The sequence below is a fragment of the Barbus barbus genome (assembly GCF_936440315.1).
Source record: "Barbus barbus genome assembly, chromosome: 4".
In the NCBI taxonomy this organism is placed as follows: Eukaryota; Metazoa; Chordata; class Actinopteri; order Cypriniformes; family Cyprinidae; genus Barbus; species Barbus barbus.
In genome coordinates this window covers 39,102,775-39,129,373 of record NC_136732.1, presented here as the reverse complement: position 1 = coordinate 39,129,373, position 26,599 = coordinate 39,102,775, and the positions used below count along the sequence as shown (strand labels likewise).

The window sequence follows — 26,599 nt, the reverse complement described above, 5'->3', positions numbered from 1 at the left end:
GCACATCCAAGTGATTCCTGTAATTATTTGCTCATTTTTTGGTGTAATGAAGGCATTTTGCATGATGTAAACGCTTCTGTTTCCCCTTCAGGCCGAGCTGGATAACGTCAACAGTCTGCTGAGCGAAGCCGAAGGGAAGTCCATCAAAGCGACGAAGGACTGCTCATCTGTGGAGTCGCAGCTGCAGGATGTGCAGGTACGTACGACGGCCCGCGGCATTATGGGATTTCTGCAGGTCTCTGCATCTCACACACTCTTTAAACCCACAATGTCTCCTCGCAGGAAGTGCTGCAGGAGGAGACGCGGCAGAAGCTGGCGCTGAACACGCGTCTGCGGCAGCTGGAGGACGAGCAGAACAGCCTGAAGGAGCAGCTGGAGGAGGAGGAGGAGGCCAAGAGGAACCTGGAGAAACAGATGAGCACCATGCAGACGCAGGTAAACACAGACACAGAGAAAACCTGGGCGGTGTCTGAAATCACACACTTCTCTACTATATAGTAGGCGAAAAACAGTAGTTGACAAAAGAAGTGTGTCCCAATTCAAAGGATTCATAAAAGTGTAGGCAAAAAGTACCCAGATGAACTACTACGTCTGGCGTTTTAATGAGTCAAATAAGTATTTGATCCCCTATCAATCAGCAAGATTTCTGGCTCCCAGGTGTCTTTTATACAGGTAAGGAGCTGAGATTAGAAGCACTCTCTTAAAGGGAGTGCTCCTAATCTCAATTTGTTACCTCTATAAAAGACACTAGTCCACAGAAGCACCAAACTCTCCACCATGGCCAAGACCAAAGAGCTGTCCAAGGATATCAGGAACAAGATTGTAGACCTACACAAGGCTGGAATGAGCTACAAGACCATCGCCAAGCAGTTTGGTGAGAAGGTGACAACAGTTGGTGCGATTTATTCGCTAATGGAAGAAACACAAAATAACTGTCAATCTCCCTCGGTCTGGGGCTCCATGCAAGATCTCACCTCGTGGAGTTTCAAAGATCATGAGAGCGGTGAGGAATCAGCCCAGAACTACACGGGAGGATCTTGTCAATGATCTCAAGGCAGCTGGGACCATAGTCATCAAGAAAACAATTGGTAACACACTACGCCGTGAAGGACTGAAATCCTGCAGCGCCCTCAAGGTCCCCTTCCTCAAGAAAGCACATGTATAGACCCGTCTGATGTTTGCCAATTATTCAGAGGAGAACTGGGTGAAAGTGTTGTGGTCAGATGAGACCAAAATCCAGCTCTTTGGCATCAACTTACCTCACCGTGTTTGGAGGAGGAGGAATGCTGCCTGTGACCCCAAGAACACCATCCCCACCGTCAAACACGGAGGTGGAAACATAATGCTCTGGGGGTGTTTTTCTGCTAAGGGGACAGGACAACTGCACCGCATCAAAGAGCCGATGGACGGGGTCATGTACCGCCAGGGTATTGAAGCCGGCCAGGGCATTGATAATGGGTCGTGGATGGGTGTTCCAGCATGACAATGACCCAAAACACACGGCCAAAGCAACAAAGGAGTGGCTCAAAAAGAAGCACATTAAGGTCCTGGAGTGGCCTAGCCAGTCTCCAGACCTTAATCCCATAGAAAATCTGTGGAGGGAGCTGAAGGTTCGAGCTGCCAAACGTCAGCCTCGAAACCTTAATGACTCGGAGAGGATCTGCAAAGAGCAGTGGGACAAAATCCCTCCTGAGATGTGTGCAAACCTGGTGGTCAACTACAAGAAACTTCTGACCTCTGTGATTGCCAACAAGGGTTTTGCCACCAAGTACTAAGTCATGTTTTGCGAAGGGGTCAAATACTTATTTGACTCATTAAAATGCAAATCAATTCATAACTTTTTTTAAATGCGTTTTTCTGGATGTTTTTTGTTCTGTATAGAATATTGTTTAATTATTCTATATAATTGTATCTTTATTGTTATTATTAATGACTTATTTTAGTTTCTTATGTAACTTATTTCTTATAGTTACTTAAGTTCTTTTATTTTATAGTTTGTAGTATTTCAAAAATAAATATTTTTAAATGCTATAATTTTGCATACGGTTAAGTATATACTTCATAGTGCATGCTATTATTTATTTATTATTTTCATTTTAAAAGCATGTTAAATAATATGCAGGATGTAACATTAAAGATTTCAAGCAGGGCTGTGCTAAATCATGTGCATGTTTGATTTAGTGAGTAGCGCCCAGTTATCATTTCAGAAATAGAAAGCAATTTAACACAAAATTGTGTTTTAATGCAGTTTTGTGTAAAAAACTCAACTTTTGGCAATTCAGTTAAATATTAAAGAGTCATATGTTATAAATCTCAATATACATTTTGGTAAATGTTTGCAGTGCATAAAGAAACAGTTTTTTATATTTTAATAGCATGCAGTATATAATGATTATCTGAAGATTTCAAGCAGTACTATAATAGATCACAAGGGCATCTGGTTACAGAGAGAAATACGCTTCATTTGCATTTTAATCAAAACTGAATTCAAATTAAGTGTAAAATCTTTTGCCAGTTCAGTATGCATACTGTGAAAATTAAACAAGTAGCTATTTTGATCGCAGCAATAGATGTCTAAAAAAGGTTTGTCTGTCTGTTCTGCTGCAGCTGGCTGACATGAAGAAGAAGATGGAGCAGGAGACCGGTTTTCTGGAGAGCACCGAAGAAACGAAGAAGCGCGTCCAGCGCGACCTGGAGGCAGTAACGCTGCGTCTGGACGAGAGGAATGCCGCCTTCGACAAGCTGGACAAGACCAAGACGCGCCTGCAGCAGGAGCTGGACGACATGCTGGTGGACCAGGACCATCTGAGACAGATCGTCTCCAACCTGGAGAAGAAGCAGAAGAAGTTCGACCAGGTGAGAATGAAAGCCGGGATCAGGATGGGTTTGATTCTTAGACCAGCGATTCTCGAGCAGTGACTGAAAATATATCAAAGTATCAAAATCAGCTAAAAAGATATTTCTTATTGTGATTTATTTTTTGTCTTGGAAAACCTGGATATATAAGGAAGCCTCATAGTGTGTGATTTCTACACATGGAGAGGTCTAGTTCTCATCTGGTAGAAATTGTGAGTAAAAAAATATTTGGGAAAAAAAAAAAAAAGCATTTTAATATAAATGCTAAGAATATATAATTTTTTTTTGCTCTGTTTTTTTATGCTGAGCTTCTTTAAAAAAAACAATTTGGAACATTTCTATTTATTTTATTTTTAGTCATTTTCATTTTTGGGATGTCATTTTTTTATAATTTTTTTTTCCAGGGGTTGTGAGTAACACTTATTTATTAATTTTTTTTATCCTTAATTTTTCGCTTTCTTGGGTATGGGGAGTAAGAACTATTTTTAACAATCCTAGAAAAAAAAAAAAAAAAAAAATATATATATATATATATGCATGCATACACGTTTTTTTTATTTTTTTCTAGATATACCAAAACTTTTTTTAAATTGTTTTTTTTCTAATTTAAAAATATTTCTATTCATTTTTGTTTTAGAAATGTAATTTTTAAATATTTTATCAGATGTTGTGAGTAGTAACCCTTCAAGTAAATCAGGAATGAATGGAAAAGTGGTTATTTTTGTCGAGTCAAAAATGTTGAGAGCCGCTGATTTAGGCGAACCACGACAAATGAATATAAGCAGTTTTCCGCATTTCTGCGCACAACCATCAGACTCTAAAACAGTAATATATGAATATAAGTAAAAATGCTTTGCTCAACTCCTGACGTGCTGCTGTTTTCAGATGCTGGCTGAGGAGAAGTCCATCTCTGCCCGTTACGCTGAGGAGCGCGACCGCGCCGAGGCTGAGGCTCGTGAGAAAGAGACGCGCGTGTTAGCGCTGGCCCGTGAGCTGGAAACCTTCAGCGACCTGAAGAACGAGCTGGACCGAACCAACAAACTGCTGCGCGCTGAGATGGAGGACCTGGTGTCCTCTAAAGACGACGTGGGCAAGAGTGTAAGAGGCTTTTGAGTCATCAAAGACCTCGATTATCGGTCGATCGGTGGAAATCTGACACTTATTCTGGTTCTCTCTCAGGTTCACGATCTGGAGAAGTCGAAGCGCACAATGGAGCAGCAGCTGGAGGAGATGAAGACACAGCTGGAGGAGCTAGAGGACGAGCTGCAGGCCACCGAAGACGCAAAACTGCGGCTGGAGGTCAACATGCAGGCCATGAAAGCGCAGTACGAGCGAGACCTGCAGGGACGAGATGAGCTGGGAGAGGAGAAGAAGAGACAGCTGATCAAACAGGTGCCAAGAAACCATATGATGCATTGTATTTATTTTAGGGCCACAGCTAATGTTCATTTTTATAATCAATAAATCTGTTAAATATTACCTACACACATATATACTGTATATGTATATATGTGTATGTGTGTGTTATTTAAAAATGAATGTTTTTTTGTTGTTCTTTAGGTTTTTATCATTAAAAGTTTTTTTTTTTTTATTTTATATTAATTTTATATATACATCAGATTAATCAATTTTTTCATTTTTCTAGTTTTTCATATGCTAAATCATGTGCATGTTTGATTTAGTGAGTAGCGCCCAGTTATCATTTCTGAAATAAAAGCAATTTAACACAAAATTGTTTTAATGCAGTTTTGTGTAAAAAAAAATATATTTTGGCAATTCAGTTAAATAATGAGTTAAATGTTAAAGAGAGAGTCATATGTTAAAAATCTCAATATACATTTTGGTAAATGTTTGCAGTGCATAAAGAAACAGTTTTTTATATTTTAATAGCATGCAGTATATAATGATTATCTGAAGATTTCAAGCAGTACTATAATAGATCACAAGGGCATCTGGTTACAGAGAGAAATGCGCTTCATTTGCATTTTAATCAAAACTGAATTCAAATTAAGTGTAAAATCTAAAACCAAGCTTTTTTTTTTAAATTGTGCATTTTTTTGTTTTGTTTTTAATTTAAAAGATATAATTAACTCCGAATTGATTAATTATCATATATACAAATATTTCAATTTATTTTAGTCTTAGGAAAGTAATTTTTATCTTGAACTTTTTTTTTTAATCCGGTGTTCTGGGTAAAAACTCTTTTTAAAACTAATTTTAATCCTTTAAAAAAATCTTAGAATGACATTTTTTCAAATATGTGTGTTTGTAGTCAAACCAACCCTTTTTTATTATTATTTATAAAAATAAATATATTTTTTTAGCTTTTTATGTGTTTGTCTGATTATCAAGGAAATAAAAAATTGATTATTTTTTATTTATATATATATATGTATGTGTATATACATGTTGTTTTTAGTTTTCATCTTAAAATGTTTCTACATCCGTTTAATCGTGTAAATAAGCAATGAATTAGGCATTTTATTTCACATACATATACTGCCCAGACTTGATTAATTGATAATGGAATTGATTGTTGATGATTCTCAGTATGGATTAGTTCTGTGGTGTGTTTGCGGTCAGGTGCGTGAGATGGAGATGGAGCTGGAGGACGAGCGTAAACAGCGCACAGTAGCGATGGCGGCACGTAAGAAGATGGAGCTGGACCTGAAGGAGCTGGAGGCTGCCATAGACCAGGCCAACAAGAACCGTGACGAGGCTCTCAAACAGCTCAAGAAAGTGCAGGTTCGTCTTTACAACATTACCATCATAAAATCAGTTCTGACGGCCCTGGATTAACAACCATCAACAGCATCTAAAGCAGAAAAATACTTTTTAAGCAAGGCAAATGAAATGTTCAACAATCATTAAATAAATAATCCTAAAAAATCCATGTAAGGAACAAACGTGCGGTTGTTTCAGGCTCAGATGAAGGACCTGCTGCGGGAGCTGGAGGACACGCGTGTGTCCCGCGAGGAGATCCTGGCTCAGAGCAAAGAGAACGAGAAGAAGGTGAAGAGCATGGAGGCCGAGATGATCCAGCTGCAGGAGGTCAGTGTGTGTCTCTGTCTGTCCTCATAGTCCTGAACCTCCTGCTGTTCCTGTCTGACATCTGTCTGAATGCAGGAACTGGCGGCCGCAGAGCGAGCCAAGAGACAAGCACAGCAGGAGCGAGACGAGCTGCAGGATGAGCTCAACAACCAGGCCGCTAAAGGGTGAGCAAACATTCACACGTCTGACGGCGATCATTATAGACACATTTTATTAGACCAAATAAGCAGTGCTGTTAAAATACTGCAAACAAAATCTTCCATTGTTATTAAGAATATTTTGACATTGTAAATTAAAATGAAAAATGTATGGAAAACCCTATTTTTGTTTGCCCTTTCATTTTATTATTTTTATGGAAAGCTGTTTTGTCTAACCAAAAAACTTAAAAAAAAAAATAATAATAATAATTTTTTAAAGAAATGTAAATGGAAGAAAACAATAGTCCAGGTTTTGATAGTTATTTAGGTTTTTTAATCTAAACAAAAAGCTACAAATACTACAAGGAAATCTTCCATTCTTATGAAAAATAGATTTTTAATCTATTTGTAAATAAAATGTACAAATAAATAAATTGATAACCCTATTTTTATTTGCACTCCTATTTTATTAATTGATTGATTTGTGGCATACACTGCCATTCAAAAGTTGTTCATCAGTGTTTTTTGTTAAAGAAATTAATACTTTTATTCAGTAAGAATGTGTTAAATTGATTAAAAATGATAGTAAAGCCTTATATTGTAAGAAAAGATTTCTATTTTGAATAAATGCTGTTCTTTTTTACTTTTTATTCATCAAAGAATCCTGAAAAAAGTATCACAGGTTCCAAAAGATATTAAGCAGCACAATTATTTCCAAAATTGATGATAAATCAGCATATTAGAATGATTTCTGAATGATCATGTCACTCTGAATTCAGCTTTGATCACAGGAATAAATTATATTTTCAAGATTCAAGATTTTTATTTGTCTCACACACAATTATGCAGGGTATAACCAGCAGTGAAATGTAGGTTTTGAAGAATATTAAAATACAAAACTGTTATTTTAAATTGTAATATTTCTCAATATTTCAGTTTTTTTTTTTTTTTTTCCTGTATTTTTTTTATTTAACAACCATAACCCTTTTCATCTGTTCAAATGGCCCATAATCCTTTGTGTTTGTGTGCTCAGCTCTCTGGGCTCGGAGGAGAGGAGGCGTCTGGAGGCGCGGATCGCTCAGCTGGAGGAGGAGCTGGAGGAGGAGCAGAACAACACGGAGCTGGTGAACGACCGGCTCAAGAGAGCCCTGCTGCAGGTGCGTCGCGCTCAGACCGTCCCGCCGCTGGCGTCTGATGCCCACAGCACGCTCACCGCTGTCTCTATCCGCTCTCTCCGCAGACGGACCAGATAAACGTGGAGCTGACGGCGGAGCGCAGCACCTCCCAGCGGCTGGAGGGAGCGCGCTCGCAGATGGAGCGCCAGAACAAGGAGCTGAAGCTCAAACTCGCCGAGCTGGAGGGAACCGTCAAGAGCAAATACAAGGCCACCATCACCGCCCTGGAGGCTAAGATCGGCCAGCTGGAGGAGCAGCTCGACGTCGAGACCAAGTACAGCAGCATTTACATTTACATAGAAACATACAGACATACATAGCATTTACAGACTGTTTACCATGCTATATGCATTTTGTTGTAATAATATAATAAAATAATATAATAATAATTTACAGTGACATAATTAAAATAGAAACTTTTCTTTTTAATTTCAGATTAAACGGACATCAATGACCTACTAATTTGTACATTTAGGTCTAAAAATAAGAATGTATACAATTAATAATTCATCTGTTTATTAATACATAGACAGAAATGTTTTAGATTACTTGCCATACAAGATATGTTTTACAATTCAGAATATATACAATAAATAATACATTAGAAAATAACTTGATAAAAGAAAATTACAGGGAAATGTAAAAACTTTTTTTATTTTACCATCAACATTTAGGTCTACTAATAAGAATGTACAACAATAATTCATCTGTTTCTAACAGTAGGGAAAAGCTCAAAGTAATAAATGATGTTTGTGTTCAGAGAGCGCCAGCAGGCCTCAAAACTGGTGCGTCGTACGGAGAAGAGGCTGAAGGAGGTGATCCTGCAGGTGGACGACGAGAGACGCAACACGGAGCAGTTTAAAGATCAGGTGATGCTCACTACAAACCCTGTCAGTCACACCGCTTCAGGTTAAAGTTCAGTGAGGTTAACGGTTGTTTGTGATTGGCTGCAGTCTGAGAAGCTGAACAGCCGCATGAAGCAGCTGAAGCGGCAGCTGGAGGAGACCGAGGAGGAGGCGCAGAGAGCAAACGCCAACCGCAGGAAACTACAGCGCGAGCTGGAGGACGCCACCGAGTCTGCCGACGCCATGAACCGAGAGGTCAACAGCCTGAAGAGCAAACTCAGGTGCGTCAAAACACGCCGTCACGCACGCTGCACAATAACATGCTATTATTATTCCGTTTTTCTACAAGTCTGATTAATCAAGGGAAGCAGAAATTAAAGTATGTTGTCTTACTGAGGCCTGCATGTGATCAAATGCATGTCTGACATTGAAACGTGTCTTTTGTCCAGACGTGGCGATCTGCCCTTCACCATGCGCCGCATCGTCAGCCGCTCGGGAATCGAGAGCGACGACGACCCGGAGGCCAAGACCGAAACCCCCGAACCCAAACCCGAGTGAAAGAAGCTGAACCGCAGCGTTCCCTCGCAAACACACACACACACACACACACACACACAAGTCTCAGACGACAACCTCCACGAAAACTCAGAGATACTTCGTCGATTTTTGTTTTTTTTTGTTCTTATTTTAGTGCCATAGTGTATTCATGCACACGGTGGTTCTCCTGACAATCACACACACGACAGCTTCACTCGCACAGAGGACCAAATTTGTTTTCATGTCATTGTCTAGAATAGAAAAAGAACGTAATGATATTTTTGTAAGGAAGCATTCCGTCATTGTAGTCCTGATTCCGGATCTATTTTTCTAACTGAAGTAAAAGGATTAAAAAATGGTGAAGAAGAGACCTTATTGAAGGGGACCAAAGCAAAATTGCTTTCAACAAAACTGTATTTTATTCATAAGTTTTTATAATGGTATAACGGATGAACATAGCGCTCCTCTCTTGCACCTCTGCTGGTAAATAAAAGATTGTGATGATAATTACAGTCACGCTTTTGGGCTTTACACAGGAATAAGGCATTTAGTAAATCAATCCAGCACCAAACATATTACAGATTTTCACGCCACCGTATATGCACATGAAATGGGGAAAGGCCGTTTGTTTTGAGCAATAAAACGGAGGTGTTTATCGCACTGTTGCAGCAGCTCGAGTAGGCTCATTTAGACATGGCACTATGCACTATCGCCTTAAATCTATTTGGATATTCCTCTTTTCCTTTAAGTATATGTGTCTTTATTAATGTTCAGGGCATGACTGGTGGTGGGTTAAGGTTTCTCTCACGCACACACTGTAAACGCTGAGCACGGGGACACTTCCATGGCTACTTCTGATCGCGTTTAACACTCTGAGATATATTTGATTATTCAATGATCTACATTCTCTGAAAGAACTAAGGAGAATGGCTTTGATAGCGATCTCCCTCCTGGAAGCTCGTGCTCGGTTTCTGCTTTTTTCGCTCACACTGCTGGGAAGTGAGAGAAATGTACTATTATTGATTATGTATGGATAGATAGAGCATTTCTCTCTCTCATTCTCATCGTCTCCCAATAATGACTTTGTGATGTTGTCTTATGTTCACTGTCTGTGCGACTCCTTAATGATATCTGGAGAGATTTGTCATAAATCGTTGGTATAATGATGCAATAAAATGGCTTTTTCAAAACCCCTTTAGCAAGTGTATGAGCTCTTGGCTTGATCTTGTTCTTGTCTTCTTTTTTTTGTCCTGGTTTTCTAACTTTAGTTACAGTTACAAACAAAAGTAGCCTAACAATGGCCTGTGCCAAAATGACCCCACTGCTTTCAACTATTTAGCGTTTAGTCCTATAAAATAATTAGTTTTTAACATTAAACCAGTAAAAGACATCACCCAGGCCTGGTTTCACAGACGGGGCTTAGACTAAGCTAGGATTAGGCCAGAGTTCAATTAAGTTTCATAAACATCCCTTAGACAAAAACTGGGGTGCATGAGACAAAACAAAGGCACAGTCAGTGCAAGTTTCTTTAAGCTGAAACAGCTCATTTTAGTCTAGGACTAGGCTTAAGTCTTGTCTGTGAAACCGGGGGTCGATTATAAGTGGAAACTAGCTTTAATACACGTGGTTTATCAGCATCTCGTTCACCGACGAACGTCTTTCCCAAATATTGAGAATGTTTCTGAAATCCAAAAGCTCTCTTTTATTATTTAGAAGGAATCCTGCGCATCACTGCAGATTAAAACTTTTTCCCAAATGTGTGAATATAATGTTTAGGCCGTTTAATTATATTCACCGTCAATTGTTAAGCGATTTTAATAATCAATAATGAAAATGGTTTATTGTGTGAAATATTAGGAGATCCGCCTGTAGATATAGGTTCATATGAATGAAATGGTATCAGTTCCAGAGCTCGTCCACGAGAGCGCGCTCACTGCAGAGCTGAAGGGCCCCAAACCGGTTCTGAGCGGATTTACACTGACGCAATCAATACCCTTTCAGTAAAGACTGTGTTCCACTGAGATTCTGTTGAAATAGTTTATTACTTTATTAAGTGACATGTTTTGTGCTAGATATATCATTCTCCGTTCTTATTCTCAGATAAATACTTCATTCATGCATTATAAATAAGCTGTTTGACACCACTTCGGTTAGGCTATTCTGCTCTAAATAGATTTAATAAATTGTTATTATAGTATTATTATATAATATATATTCTGCTTTAAATAGATTGAAAAAATTATTATAGTATTATTATATAATATATATTCTGCTTTAAATAGATTGAATAAATTGTTATTAGTATTATTATACAGTAAAGTAGTCAATATTTGAAGTGGATCAATAATAAGCACTTTTCGGTTTTTAGGACAACTTTGATGAAAGGTTTTGATCTACTTCTAATGTTGATTACTGTATGCGATATTAGTGTTATTTCTCAATCTTTACAGTGGGCCACTGGTCTGGCAAGCGCTAGCTGCTTATTGGCCAATCAGATTCAGTGTAGCACGCACCTTGCATCAGGCCCCGCCCCTTTCTTTTATACCTGTGGAGCAACAGCGCTTTACACAGTATTGATCATCAGCTTGACTTCTTCATTCTTCTTCTTTATTACTCTTATTTCTAAGATTCCCAACATTTACCAAAGCCCTTGCAGTAACAGAGTAAGAAGAGGTGAGCTGATCTTTTACTTAGGAGCAGTTTATTTACGACTAGAGTTTATAGGCCTGCGTTTAGTTAGTTGAACAACTCAAAAGCACTCTGCACAGAGAATAATAACCACTGTGCTTGTGTTTGGAGAGAAACACGGTCAGGTGAGATGAAGGAGATGCTGTTAGTTCCTCATTCTTTCAGAAACTGAGCTGCTCTGAAGATCATCATGGAGCTCTCCCTGGTAAGAGTCTGTTTGTGTTTTAATGCTTCGTCACACGGAACTACTTCTGTCTTTATGGCATCATACTGCTATAGTTTTTATTTGTATATTTCCTATTTTCATTTACATTCGTTTTAGCACGTTTTGTTTTTGCTCGTTTTTTTTACTTAAAAATTGTTTTATTTTAGTATCAGTTTTAGTAAAATATGGTAAGTAATTCAAAGTAAATGCAAAATGTAATACTTCAGAAACGATAAATGTTGCCTTGGCAAGTAGATGAAATAAAAAAAAAAAAAATTATATATTGCATTATTTCAGTTAATGGTTATTTTCTTTAAAGCAACATTTTTTTTGTTTGTTTTACAGATTGAGTTTATATTTTAATTAAGAATAGCAGTCTTTTAAAGCAGCTTTTGACTGACTGCAAGGTTAAATATATAGTATTTTAAATGTTGTCCCCACTCAACAGGTTTTTCTCTTTCTCTCCGTGTGATTTAGGCTCCTCCGGCTGTGAAAGCATTCATGTGTGGCTCTCTGAGCGGGACGTGCTCCACGCTGCTCTTCCAGCCTCTGGACCTGGTGAAGACGCGCCTGCAGACCCTACAGAACGGCGTCCAGCCCGGGTCAGTCCACACACAGGACGAGGGTCAGTCTGGCTGAATGAGTATTAAATGAACTGTCTTCTGTGCCTCAGGTCGGGTCGGGTCGGCATGGTCACGGTCTTTGTAAGTATCCTGCGGACGGAGAAGCTCCTCGGACTGTGGAGAGGCGTTTCACCTGTGAGTATCACACTTGATTTGGCACGAAACCTCTGTTATGTTTCTGTTTGTATGGTTATATTCTGTATTTCTGTCTCCGCAGTCGTTTGTGCGCTGTATTCCAGGAGTCGGCATCTACTTCAGCACATATTTCACTCTAAAGCAGCACTTCTTCGCTGATGGGGCCCCGGGGCCCTTACAGGCCATACTGCTGGGAGCCGGAGCCAGATGTGTCGCAGGAGTCTGCATGCTGCCCGTCACCGTCATCAAAACACGCTTCGAGGTGTGTGTGTGTGTAAAGACTTAATTATTTTATTGATTGAGGATGCATTAAATTGACGGTAAACACATTTATAATGTTACAAACTATTTCTATTTCAAATAAATGCTGTTCCTATTCATCAAATAATCCTGAAAAATAAAATGTATCGCGGTTTCCAACAAAATAGGAAGCAGCCCAACTGTTTTCAACATTGATGATAATCAGAAATGTTTGTTGAGCAGTAAATCAGTATATTAGACTGATTTCTGAAGATCATGTGACTCTGAAGACTGGAGTAATGCTGAAAATACAGCATTCAACTGTAATAATAATTGTTGATCAAATAAATGCTGCCTTAGTGAGCACAGGAGACTTCTTTCAAAAGCATTTTACCAACCCTAAACTTTTGAACGGGAGTGTATCTGTACACATTTTGTGATATATAACATAGTGCATGTGTGTGTTTCAGAGCGGACGCTATAAGTACAGCGGTGTGTTAGGAGCGCTGCGGTGTGTGTGTCGGACGGAGGGACCGAAGGCTCTGTTCTCAGGTCTGACGGCCACGCTGCTCAGAGATGCGCCGTTTTCCGGGATATATGTCATGATCTACAGCCAGGCCAAATACATGCTGCCACAAGGTCTGTACGCATGCTTCAGCTTAAATATGTGTGATTGATTAGGACTTTAGCGGCTTAAATGGTTCATTTTACAAACTTCTGCCTCTTATTTTATGGAAAAAAAATGCATTGTGACACTTGTTTCTTAAAGTTACATGGGAGCATTTTTAAAAGCCCTTTATGGGCGAATACAGTATATCTTGGAGAATGCAAAAGCTCTGGAAGCAAACTCATGCAAATTTATCTGAGAAATGCAAAAGCTTTGCATACAATCACAACATATTTTGGGGAACTGCAAACATTTCTCAGATGAACAGATTTTGTAAGCAAACACAACATTTCTTGGGAGCAAAACTCTTGTGAGTGAAAGCACAGTTTCTCTGAGGAATGCAAAGGTTTCGCAAGCAAACAAAATCATATTTAGTGAGATAACAGGCAGCAGGAATATTGCTCCTGATGTACAAATGTTTCTTCATAAGAGATAAGGAGACTGAGTGACGTTGGATTGCGTAACAGCCATGTGGAGCATTTCCACAGACTGTACTGATAAACTCTCTCTCTCTCTTTCAGAGATCAGCCAGTCGTCTTACGCTCCGCTAGCAAACTTCAGCTGTGGCATTCTGGCTGGTGTTCTGGCCTCTATTGTAACCCAGCCGGCAGATGTAGTCAAAACTCATGTTCAAGTGAGTCCAGACATCTTCAGCAGGACATCAGATGTGATTCGATACATTTACAAGGTAGGTTCTCCCAACATGCACCTCTCTCTGCCGCTTCAGATCAGCAACACAGCTCATCTAATCAGTTCAGACCCATTACTATTTGTTTTATAATAGTGCTATATTAAGTGAAAAAGAGTGAATGTCTCTATAAAAATGAAGTATGTCATTTCTGCAACAGCAGCGTAATCAAACAGAAGGACAAATGACTGTTTTCAAACAAGTTTCCACAAACGCTTACACCATCTGCTGTCGTAGCTGTATCCAGCCCTGTTAGAAAACTTGGCACAGAATATAATAAAAAAATAAAATAATGACACAGCTCATATTTAAAGCTGCAAAATTGTTCAGATTCCAAAAAGTCTGGTGATTCCATCGGACCTGTTCAGTGTTTGTCATTCGCATTTACGATCTGATTAGACTGACCTGCAGTGTTGTTATTACAACTACAGCTATTACGAAACATTTTTATTAACTGAAATAAGATAGAAACATTAGACTAAAAACTTAATGGAAACTAGAAAAGTTGCCTTGACAACTAACTGAAATAAAATAAAAAACATGACTTTTTTTTTATTCATTTTCATCCATTTTTTCATAAAAATGTGAATTCAAACTCTTTCGGATCTTCCAGAAACTTGTTCAAGGAACTAAATTACTAACTAAATAAATAAATGATTAAAATCTAATTATAACTCCAAAATGAAACCTAAAAAATGAAAGTAATTTAAACATATGATAATAACACTGTTGACCTGTCTATCTGTCTGTCAGGAGCACGGTTTGGTGGGGTTTTTCCGTGGCGCAGTTCCTCGATCTCTCAGGAGATCCATGATGGCGGCGATGGCGTGGACGGTGTATGAGCAGATGATGGCTCAGATGGGCCTCAAATCCTGAGACTGATCAAAACCACATCAGACACTGAACGAGATCTTCACACGGGACGTTTCTTTAACTGACTGTGATCCACGCGGTTCCCCGAACTTTTTATTTTCAATTAACTGAAGTGAGAATCGTGCTATAAACACAGATGTGAACTTTAAAATGCACTTTATATCAACTTGGCTTCTCTTGTGTGTTTGTGAGTGAATAATGCTGCTTGTGTTGTGCTATAATAAAGTTTTTATACGCTGTATGTTTGATTTTTGGTATTGGAAACAAGCAAAGATGACACACAAGCATATTAAAGCAAAAGCCAACACAGATGAGTTGTGTGAAACAATGCAAAATCAATATTACTCACTTATCAAAAAGAAACATGCAACCTCGGCGTCTGATTCGAGCCCTTCCTGCTCCTCGAGTTCTCTCCACCGCTGGAAGCCTGCACTGATATCTTGCCTGATCATAACCCTTCTTTTTAATGTTATCTATAGTCAATCTGCTTATATCCGTCCTGTACACTCAAATTGAGCTCTCTCTTCTCGCTATCATTTCAAGACACGCCCCTTACTGCTGATTGGCTGCATGTGTGTTTTGGGTCACACTGCTGTGAAAAGCAGTTTTCAAAATTTGCTTAGTGCACCTTTAACACAATATTCGATGAGCCTATATAGGGATTCGTGAAATGACAGGATCATGAGGAAGAGTAAAACAAGTGATTCATCATAAGGAGGCAATGACATGAGAAGTGCTAACAATACAATGTTTCTAATATAGAAATTCTAATGGTTTCCAACACCCTACCATTAGGAACATTACAAACAATCAACTAACCATTAAAAATGGTTTCCTGTAGTGTCATTTGGGACATATTCGATTCGGATTTAGTGGTTTTAACTAGGGTGACCATACATCCTCTTTTCCCTGGACATGTCCTCTTTTTGGACCTAAAAAAATTTGTTTTGCATTTGTATGCATTTTGTAAGACTGTTTTCCGCTCCTGAGTTTCTGACCATTAACGCCCGCTCCGCTGTGTGTGTTCTGCAACCGCAAATGGTTTTTTGTTAACTCTTGCCTGCTCCCACAAACATTCAAATATTGCATATAATTTTCGTTCATCAGGGAGCCGCTATCATACGGAGTATTGAAATCGCTCGCGCTTCACTTTCGATTTCGTGATCATGCATGCTCTGTGGAAAGGAAGCACATCTTACAAGATCAGATATTTGTCAATGAGCTCAGGAGCATCAAATTCTCCAGCATGGTCTGTCAGTCATCTCGCCCTAACCCATGATCGATCAATCTGCCTCCTGCAGCTCCTGTTGGATACAGTCTTTCCAAATCCACGTTGTTTTTGTTTTTCCATGGAATTGGCCTACTTTAAAGGGTTCCCATTATGCTTTTTCACTTTTTGAATTTTAGTTAGTGTGTAGTGTGTATGTTTGGGCATAAAAAGATCTACAAAGTTACGAATCTCAAAGTCCACTCCAAAGGGAGATTTTTCGTTTTTTAAAAAATCCCTTTTCAAGAACTACAGCGAACGGCTCGTTTGGACTACAGCCTTGTTTTCGGTGTTTGTGACATCACAAAGCGGCCCATTAGAAGATCATTAAAATAAATGCCTCTGGAAATTTGAATGGTTGGGGGCTGGGGAAAACACTTGGTTGAGCACTGCACTTTTCAAAATACAAACCCAGTGCGGGTGTTTTTATATGAAAAACTGTATTTCACTGTATTTCTGAAGGAAACCGACTGTCTTCAGACAATTTTGGATGTCATTTTCATTTCATCTTGCATGTAATGTCTGATAAAGCAGTGTTTGTGAGCAGAGCTCTGCTTTGTGTGCAGCGTTACAGGAGAAACCTGGCTCTCTTCTGCTCCAACAGCTCCTCCTGCTGGCAGAGAATTCATTTGCAGATATATGCCGCCACAAATAGTGTAACTCTGTGGGACTATGGTATAAATAAATTCAACTGTATAACAGTTTCAGTGCAATTCATGTTATAATGTTAGAATTAAAAAACAATAAACATAATACATATTACCATTGCACTTATCTGTACTTAGTAAATGCAGTTAAAAAAACAAACAACACAATATAACATTACCACTTTAATATGTAATATCCATGTATGCAAAGGTTCTGCGTGATCCTCTTGTTCAATATTCTCATGGTCAAAATTGATACAGCAATATTTGATGAACTTGCTGTTTTGGCGAGGGGCGGGGCAATACTGAAACACCGTCTAAGCTGTTCGCTAACCACAACCACTGGGACAGCTAACCAATCACAACACATTTCATTTTTAGGAAGGCAGGCCTTCATTAAACCCGGAACTAATCCAGCAGGCTGTGGAGAGACGTATTGTAATGTAAATTATGTGAAAAATAATGTGATTTTCGAACCTCCATGCATGAGAGCATGTTCTAGTACACCCCCAAAACAAAATCAAGACTTTGTAAAAGAGCATAATAGGATCCCTTTAACTGTTGCCATGGGTTGATTTTTCTCAGGTTTGAAATATTGCATAAATTACATTTGCCTGAAATGCTTGTATTGAAACATTTTGCATCTGCCTATAATAAAACTGTGCTAAATGTTAAGTTTTGTGAAGGAGGGCCACTAGTAGGAAGCCTTTCAGCTGTGTTTATGATCAGTCTGACAGTAACTTTGAGTTTTGATATTTGGGATATGGCCATTGTGCTACTTTGGGGAGGAGTGTCTCGCTGCAGCCCACAAGATCCAGGGGGCGGGGTTGGATCCAGATCCAACTCCTCCCACCTTACATTTACCTACACCTACCCATCTCCACCCCCTGATCCCTAAACCCACCCCATCTCCAGCCCTAAACCTACCCATCTCCACCCCTAAACCTACCCATCTCCACCCCCTGATCCCTAAACCTACCCCATCTCCACCCCCTGATCCCTAACCCTACCCATCTCCACCCCTAAACCTACCCATCTCCACCCCCTGATCCCTAAACCTACCCCATCTCCACCCCCTGATCCCTAAACCCATCCCTAAACCTACCCATCTCCACCCCCTGATCCCTAAACCTACCCCATCTCCACCCCCTGATCCCTAAACCTACCCATCTCCACCCCCTGATCCCTAAACCTACCCATCTCCACCCCCTGATCCCTAAACCTACCCTATCTCCACCCCCTGATCCCTAAACCCACCCCATCTCCAGCCCTAAACCTACCCATCTCCACCCCTAAACCTACCCATCTCCACCCCCTGATCCCTAAACCTACCCCATCTCCACCCCCTGATCCCTAACCCTACCCATCTCCACCCCTAAACCTACCCATCTCCACCCCCTGATCCCTAAACCTACCCCATCTCCACCCCCTGATCCCTAAACCCATCCCTAAACCTACCCATCTCCGCCCCCTGATCCCTAAACCCATCCCTAAACCTACCCCATCTCCACCCCCTGATCCCTAAACCTACCCATCTCCACCCCCTGATCCCTAAACCTACCCATCTCCACCCCCTGATCCCTAAACCTACCCTATCTCCACCCCCTGATCCCTAAACCCATCCCTAAACCTACCCATCTCCACCCCCTGATCCCTAAACCCATCCCTAAACCTACCCATCTCCACCCCCTGATCCCTAAAACCTACCCCATCTCCACCCCCTGATCCCTAAACCTACCAATCTCCACCCCCTAGATGTGGATGCAACCACGCCCCCTGGATCTTTTGGACTGCAGCGAGCCCTACTTGACTTTGGGGGCTACTTTAACCCCCATTTTTTCAAGAGGCATAGTAGTTGTGTTGCAGGTTTAAATTTGGCTATGATTGACAGGTTAATTTTATGTGTTGTTTATGCAGTAAAATAAAATTATTAAACAAACAAGACTGAGTCTCATTGCGCAGTCACAATTTTTATTTTTTATTGTTTTTACACAGACATTTAAGAAACAAACGTTTTTCTTACAGTCTGTCAGTGTTTTCTGATCTGACTGAGGGTCATCAGCAGAAATGAAGACTTTCTGAATGAAGGGAGCAGATAAGAGTGATGACCTCCAGCCTCTTACGCAAAACCCTTCAAACGATTCAAAGGAAAGTACACAAACCATTACAAGACAACAGCGATTACATGTGACATGCTGAACGAGTAACGCTTTACATTTGCTTCTGTGTTTGACATGTTCAATATTGTGACATAGAGAGACACTTTAATACAGCTTCAGCAAAACTATTGTCGTTTTCTAATCATTCACATTCTTAAATGTTGTATGTTTCTGATATAGCTAATAGTACACTTCTTAAACCTTTTTTTTTATTTTAATTTTTTAAGTTTCAAACAGCTTTACCTATACATAACTGTGCCATAGAGTGCCCCCCCCCCCAAAAAAAGAAAATACATAAAATTCAGAATATTTATATTTTAATTATAAAATATAGCTGTAGCTATATGCATTATACATAATATACATTTATATGTACATTTATGCTAGGCTATATACATAATATAGCTACATTGGTGTTATTTCTTTGTTAAATTATATTTTTTTAATGATATATGAATAGCTATACAGTTTTACTGCCGTAACAATAAAAAGGGCATTGTAGAGGAAACTATGAATAGCCACAGTTGTGTAAGTGAACATCTCATTGTCTATGTAAAGCTCTTTACCAGCTAATTATTTTTAGTTGTTTTGGTTTTCTGGAGATTTTCAGAGAGAACAGAATGACATTTTAACCCAGTAAACGAGGGACCAGCGAACATCAAATCACAGATTTATACTTTAACCTGTACAAGAACAACCTCATTGATAACACACACACACACACACACACAGACACACACACACACACACACACACACACATACACACACACACACACACACACATACACACACACACATACACACACACACACAACCACAACACACACACACACACACACACACACAACCACAACACACACACACACACACAAGACAAATTATTGTCCTGGTTTTTACAGCTCATTTTCACTTTCCCTTCTTAGGTTTTTGTGAGTTATGCATATATCCATATCAAATAAATGTTTCCTAAATTGTTAATTAAAAGCATGGGAACATGTTTGTTCACTGTGTAAACATTTGTGACACCGTCATTTAGGACATTATGTCTCTCAGCAAACAAGTTGCGACAGAATGTACACAGTGTTTAACCGAGGAGTCACTCCGCGTCTCGCCATTGTCTTAATATGGTCTTTGTCTTAATATGGACAATCCATCCCGTGTGTCTTAATATGGTCCCCCCGTCCATCACAGCAGCGCCACCTAGCGTAGAGGACAGAAAACACAATACAGAGACCCATAGAGAAACCCCCTGAACACAGGCGCCACCCAGCGGTGAGGCAACACAGTACAGCAGAAAACAACAGGCCTACAATCAAGGAAGAATTTAATTTGTTTACTTATAAAAATATTATGGAAATGCATTAATAACAGCATAATAAAATAAATGTTGGATTTGTTGCTCAGCTTTCAGTATGAGATTCTATATATTGATATAGTCAATATTCCATGTATATGATGAGTCAATGCATTGGACAACTCTCACGTGACCTAGTTATCTTATCAATCTGTAACCCGAGTTTTATTATTGCATGGTGTAGTTCAGGGATGTCAAACTCAGTTCCAGAAGGACCACACCCTGAAGAGTTTAACCTCAACCCTAATTAAAAGCACCTGATCCAGCTAATCAAAGCCTTCAGGCTTATTTGAAAACTACATGGTATGTGTGTTGGAGCAGGGCTTTGAACACTGAACAACACTGAAATGAACAAGCCGTTCCTAAAAAAACCTGCTTCTTAAGTATGTCATCAGGAGGATATATAAACCCTCCAAATCAAGGAGGAACTTGACTGTCGAGCTGCAGTGTGCATCTTCTCTCTGTCCGTGTTCATATACAGTGAAATGACAGAAGCCAGTATCTCATGCGCTGAGGATCAGTTCAGCTGTCCAGTGTGTCTGGATCTCCTGAAGGAGCCCCCTAAAAATGGCCTAGAGATGGCCATGGCTACATCTCATAGAAAATAGCCCACGAAATAGCAGGAAAAAACACCTCAAAACTGGCTAGAAAACAGAATTCAAAGAGAGAGGGAGAGAGAAAACGGTTTTAGGAATTCACATTTTTATCATTTATCATTTACGTATTTTCAGCCCCAGAAAATACAGAACAATGTCACCGCACATATTTGAAGTAAATATAGCAGTGAACTTACTCCAAATGCGGGGCCTGAAATGTCCGTTTGTGATATTACTGTGATCGTTATACCTTAGCCTAAACCAACACGATACCAGCCTAAACTAGCACTATACCAGCATAAATCAGCCTAAACTAGCACTATACCAGCATAAATCAGCCTAAACTAGCACTATACCAGCATAAATCAGCCTAAACCAGCACTATACCAGCATAAATCAGCCTAAACTAGCACTATACCAGCATAAATCAGCCTAAACCAACACGATACCAGCCTAAACTAGCACTATACCAGCATAAATCAGCCTAAACCAGCACTATACCAGCATAAATCAGCCTAAACCAGCACTATACCAGCATAAATCAGCCTAAACCAGCACTATACCAGCATAAATCAGCCTAAACTAGCACTATACCAGCATAAATCAGCCTAAACTAGCACTATACCAGCATAAATCAGCCTAAACCAGCACTATACCAGCATAAATCAGCCTAAACTAGCACTATACCAGCATAAATCAGCCTAAACCAGTACTATACCAGCATAAATCAGCCTAAACCAGCACTATACCAGCATAAATCAGCCTAAACCAGCACTATACCAGCATAAATCAGCCTAAACCAGCACGATACCAGCCTAAACTAGCACTATACCAGCATAAATCAGCCTAAACCAGCACTATACCAGCATAAATCAGCCTAAACTAGCACTATACCAGCATAAATCAGCCTAAACCAGCACTATACCAGCATAAATCAGCCTAAACTAGCACTATACCAGCATAAATCAGCCTAAACTAGCACTATACCAGCATAAATCAGCCTAAACCAACACGATACCAGCCTAAACTAGCACTATACCAGCATAAATCAGCCTAAACCAGCACTATACCAGCATAAATCAGCCTAAACTAGCACTATACCAGCATAAATCAGCCTAAACCAGCACTATACCAGCATAAATCAGCCTAAACTAGCACTATACCAGCATAAATCAGCCTAAACCAGCACTATACCAGCATAAATCAGCCTAAACTAGCACTATACCAGCATAAATCAGCCTAAACTAGCACTATACCAGCATAAATCAGCCTAAACCAACACGATACCAGCCTAAACTAGCACTATACCAGCATAAATCAGCCTAAACTAGCACTATACCAGCATAAATCAGCCTAAACTAGCACTATACCAGCATAAATCAGCCTAAACCAACACGATACCAGCCTAAACTAGCACTATACCAGCATAAATCAGCCTAAACCAGCACTATACCAGCATAAATCAGCCTAAACTAGCACTATACCAGCATAAATCAGCCTAAACCAGCACTATACCAGCATAAATCAGCCTAAACTAGCACTATACCAGCATAAATCAGCCTAAACTAGCACTATACCAGCATAAATCAGCCTAAACCAGCACTATACCAGCATAAATCAGCCTAAACTAGCACTATACCAGCATAAATCAGCCTAAACCAGCACTATACCAGCATAAATCAGCCTAAACCAGCACGATACCAGCCTAAACTAGCACTATACCAGCATAAATCAGTCTAAACCAGCACTATACCAGCATAAATCAGCCTAAACTAGCACTATACCAGCATAAATCAGCCTAAACTAGCACTATACCAGCATAAATCAGCCTAAACCAGCACGATACCAGCCTAAACTAGCACTATACCAGCATAAATCAGCCTAAACCAGCACTATACCAGCATAAATCAGCCTAAACTAGCACTATACCAGCATAAATCAGCCTAAACCAGCACTATACCAGCATAAATCAGCCTAAACTAGCACTATACCAGCATAAATCAGCCTAAACTAGCACTATACCAGCATAAATCAGCCTAAACCAGCACTATACCAGCATAAATCAGCCTAAACTAGCACGATACCAGCCTAAACTAGCACTATACCAGCATAAATCAGCCTAAACCAGCACTATACCAGCATAAATCAGCCTAAACTAGCACTATACCAGCATAAATCAGCCTAAACCAGCACTATACCAGCATAAATCAGCCTAAACTAGCACTATACCAGCATAAATCAGCCTAAACTAGCACTATACCAGCATAAATCAGCCTAAACCAGCACTATACCAGCATAAATCAGCCTAAACTAGCACTATACCAGCATAAATCAGCCTAAACCAACACGATACCAGCCTAAACTAGCACTATACCAGCATAAATCAGCCTAAACCAGCACTATACCAGCATAAATCAGCCTAAACCAGCACTATACCAGCATAAATCAGCCTAAACTAGCACTATACCAGCATAAATCAGCCTAAACCAGCACTATACCAGCATAAATCAGCCTAAACTAGCACTATACCAGCATAAATCAGCCTAAACTAGCACTATACCAGCATAAATCAGCCTAAACCAGCACTAGACCAGCATAAATCAGCCTAAACTAGCACTATACCAGCATAAATCAGCCTAAACCAGCACTATACCAGCATAAATCAGCCTAAACCAGCACTATACCAGCATAAATCAGCCTAAACCAGCACTATACCAGCATCAATCAGCCTAAACCATTCTCATTCATAAATATGAATTGTGTATTAATCTGCAGATGTGTTATGGTGTTTGTATAGTGAAAACCATCCAGGTCATTATTGCTCCTGAATATGAGACCAGAGACGAGTTTCTACAATGTGAGTTACTCTAAAAACACTGACAATCATTGAGAGATATACATAATTAAACATGATGATTTTACTAAGGGGTTGTACCAGAACCATAGCAACTGGACACTTTACAAGTCAGTTTAATTGTGTTGAAGCAGTTGATGCACAGCACGATTGAACTGCCTGGTGAGCCGGCCAATCACACAAATTCATATTAAACATAAAATCGGAGGAGAAGATGAGGTTTTTATTATTGCTGCTAGTGTAACAGAGGCCACACCGTTAAAAAAAATAAATAAATACTGTTGTTTTTCCAAAAAAATGTATAAATCTTGACAGCTGTGGTTGCCAGCATAATTCTGTAACAAAAATACAATAAAATTGTAAACAGAACAACCTGTGCATTTTAGAGTTTAACACTATAATGTAATTTGCAAACAAGTAAACTGCAGTGTAAACCAGCAAATAACGCACACTTCTATTAAAATCTGTTGTACCTTTACTGAAAACCACCATAATAATGCAGGTGGTAAAACAGGAAGTCAGATGAAGATTCATGAAAAAGTTAATCACAAGTAGCTGAATTATACTAGTGTACAGAAGGTGTAGTCATCGCAAACATACAACACCATAACAAAATAAGCAAATAAATAATTAGTAAAGAGCAGAGAACAGTATGACCATTCCATTCAGCAATGTGCAATGGGGATGCCTTGTTCTTTCAATTCTTGCTCAAAGTCAATAAAAATTAAAACTGAAGTATGGCATGCTTGTCTTGTTAGCATTTGTTTATATAGTACACTCTCAAAATAGATCAAGATAGCCGATTAATGAGGTGACCATGGCAGAAGAATTAGAGAGTATTGGGGAGTTTCCAGGAAGAGAAAGGGAGGAGAACACCTGCAATAAGATCATTGGTTGAAAACTGTATAAAAGTGTGAGCTGCAAGTGAGATGGTCAGATCTTCTATAGGCATCTTGGCTTTGTTGTCTTCTTGCAATTAAGTCTAATTTTGACTTCTGGAACTCTGTCTTCTGAGATTTATTTTGCAAGACAGAGAAGACGTTTCTCCACAACAGTAATAGGGATCTTCTCAAGCAGACCCAAGGACTTTAACAAGCTTTTGTGATTACAGAGAGTTTGTATTTTTGTCTTTATGTCTGTAAAGTTGACTGTCTGTCTTGACATCATTGTCAGTTCTGATCTCTCTTTTGTAGTGAAATCCATCTTTCAACTCAGAGACAAACTGCAGCAGTTCTCTAGTCTAGAGAGACTATAGAAGACATCTGGAAGAGGTGAATACTAATTTATTCCCAGAAAAAAAAACATGCAGCATCATTCATTAAATATGAAATAGTTGTAGTTTAATTTCTTGGTGACATTAGAATTAAAGTGCTTCCACTGATGCACCGATGTTGTTTGGTATTCATAGTGAAATGTTTCCAGGTCATTGTCCCGCCTGACAATGACACAAGAGAAGACACAAGACTTCCTATAGTGTGAGTCCCTATGAAAAACTGGTCTAAAAAACTGTGCTTCAACAAATAATTGATGAAACCGATTATGGAAACCAATTGTATTATGAAATGGATTGAGGTTTGATTCAAGATTTTACAAGTCAGAGAGAGATACATGTCCCTACTTTATTAATGAAAACAGACCCAGCTAATATGTTATCTTAATTATGTGAAGTCATAAGTGATTATGTGTTTATCTCCATCAGATTCTCATCTCTTGACTCTAGATCTGAACTCAGTGCATAATTGGCTCCGTCTGTCTGAAGAAAACACTGTGATTACTAGCACTGACACAGATCAGCAGTATCCTGATCATCCAGACAGATTTGATTGTTTGTCCGAGGCGTTGTGTAGAGAGAGTGTGACTGAACGCTGTTACTGGGAGGTGGAGTAGAGCGGTGATGGGTCATTACGTACAAGATCATCAGCAGGAAGGAAGAGGGTCCTCCGAATGCAGCTGGATGTAATGATCGATCCTGGAGTTTGTTCTGCTTTACAGACTATAGCTCATTCTGGCACAATAACATAGAGACTAAATTCCCTGTAGTGTCCAATAATAGAACAGGAGTGTATGTGGATCAGACCACATTCCAGACCACATTCACTCAGCCGCTCTATGCTTTGTTTGGATTAGATGATTCTATGATCAGCGAAACTGTGCCATCTGATCAATTAAATTGTGCAGACACTCTACAGATCATTTTGTCATTACATGATAAATCTGTATCAGTAAGATGTCATGGGGCTTTTCCAATCATAAATATAATGACTATTTAATTATCACAGGTATAATAAGAGTAAAGCTTCTCATCAGATAAGTATGAGTACAGTTGAGGTCAAAAGTTTACACCCCCCTTTTAGAATCTGCAAAATGTTAATTATTTAGCATCGTCTGTGGACGATGCAGTCAACACGGGACTGCATTATGTTCTGCAACATCAAGACCAGGGGTGTCCAAACTCGGTCCTGCAGCGTTTAGCTCCAACCCTAATTAAACACACCTGAAGCAGCTAATCAAGGTCTTACTAGGTATACTAGAAGCTTCCATGCAGGTGTGTTAAGGCAAGTTGGAGCTAAACTCTGCAGGACACTCTTTCACCATCGACGGGACTCCAATGGAGCGGGTCAGCAGCTTCAAGTTCCTCGTCGTTCACATCACCGAGGATCTCACTTTGACTACTCACACACAGTCAGTAGTGAGGAAGGCCCACCAGCGTCTCTTCTTCCTCAGGCAACTGAAGAAATTTGGTCTGAGCTCAAAAATCCTCAGACAGTTCTACAGTTGCACTGTGGAGAGCATCCTGACTGGCTGCATCACCGCCTGGTACGGGAACTGCACCGCTCTCAACCGGAAAGGCCTGCAGAGAATAGTTCAGACGGCACAGCACATCGTCGGAAGCTTCCCTCCCTCCAGGACATCTACACTCAGCGATGTGTGAGGAAAGCACAGAAGATCATCAGAGACTCCTGCCACCCGTGCCATGAACTCTTCTTGCTGCTACCATCA

At 39.6% G+C, this 26,599-nt stretch overlaps 2 protein-coding genes across 5 annotated transcripts in view; both read left to right on the top strand.

The window, feature by feature from the left end:
* The window catches only part of LOC306863126 (myosin-9-like), a 49,445-nt gene extending 39,646 nt beyond the window's left edge, over positions 1-9,799 (top strand). For all 4 annotated transcript variants that reach the window (XM_079406323.1, XM_079406321.1, XM_079406324.1 and 1 more), the window contains 13 exons: positions 92-196; positions 283-435; positions 2,608-2,856; positions 3,742-3,954; positions 4,036-4,248; positions 5,440-5,601; positions 5,779-5,907; positions 5,983-6,071; positions 7,078-7,201; positions 7,285-7,493; positions 7,980-8,088; positions 8,173-8,345; positions 8,514-9,799. In XM_079406323.1, the coding sequence (XP_079262449.1) occupies positions 92-196; positions 283-435; positions 2,608-2,856; positions 3,742-3,954; positions 4,036-4,248; positions 5,440-5,601; positions 5,779-5,907; positions 5,983-6,071; positions 7,078-7,201; positions 7,285-7,493; positions 7,980-8,088; positions 8,173-8,345; positions 8,514-8,622 (2,037 nt within the window). In that variant the 3' untranslated portion in view covers positions 8,623-9,799. The remainder of the gene's footprint in view (positions 1-91; positions 197-282; positions 436-2,607; positions 2,857-3,741; positions 3,955-4,035; positions 4,249-5,439; positions 5,602-5,778; positions 5,908-5,982; positions 6,072-7,077; positions 7,202-7,284; positions 7,494-7,979; positions 8,089-8,172; positions 8,346-8,513) is intronic.
* A 1,343-nt stretch (positions 9,800-11,142) lies between these two features.
* On the top strand, positions 11,143-14,960 carry LOC306863789 (mitochondrial glycine transporter A). Its single transcript, XM_079407341.1, has 7 exons — positions 11,143-11,494; positions 11,972-12,096; positions 12,168-12,252; positions 12,335-12,514; positions 12,963-13,131; positions 13,681-13,847; positions 14,601-14,960. The coding sequence occupies exons 1-7, from the start codon at positions 11,480-11,482 to the stop codon at positions 14,721-14,723; spliced, it is 864 nt and encodes a 287-aa protein (XP_079263467.1). The 5' UTR covers positions 11,143-11,479; the 3' UTR covers positions 14,724-14,960.
* The last annotated feature ends 11,639 nt before the right edge of the window (positions 14,961-26,599 follow it).

Bases quoted from the DNA above. Each gene is read 5' to 3' on its own strand.
- LOC306863789 (XM_079407341.1), top strand. The intron at 12,515-12,962 runs GTGTGTGTGTGT...TGTGTGTTTCAG, and splicing joins TCATCAAAACACGCTTCGAG to AGCGGACGCTATAAGTACAG. The intron at 13,848-14,600 runs GTAGGTTCTCCC...TCTGTCTGTCAG, and splicing joins TGATTCGATACATTTACAAG to GAGCACGGTTTGGTGGGGTT.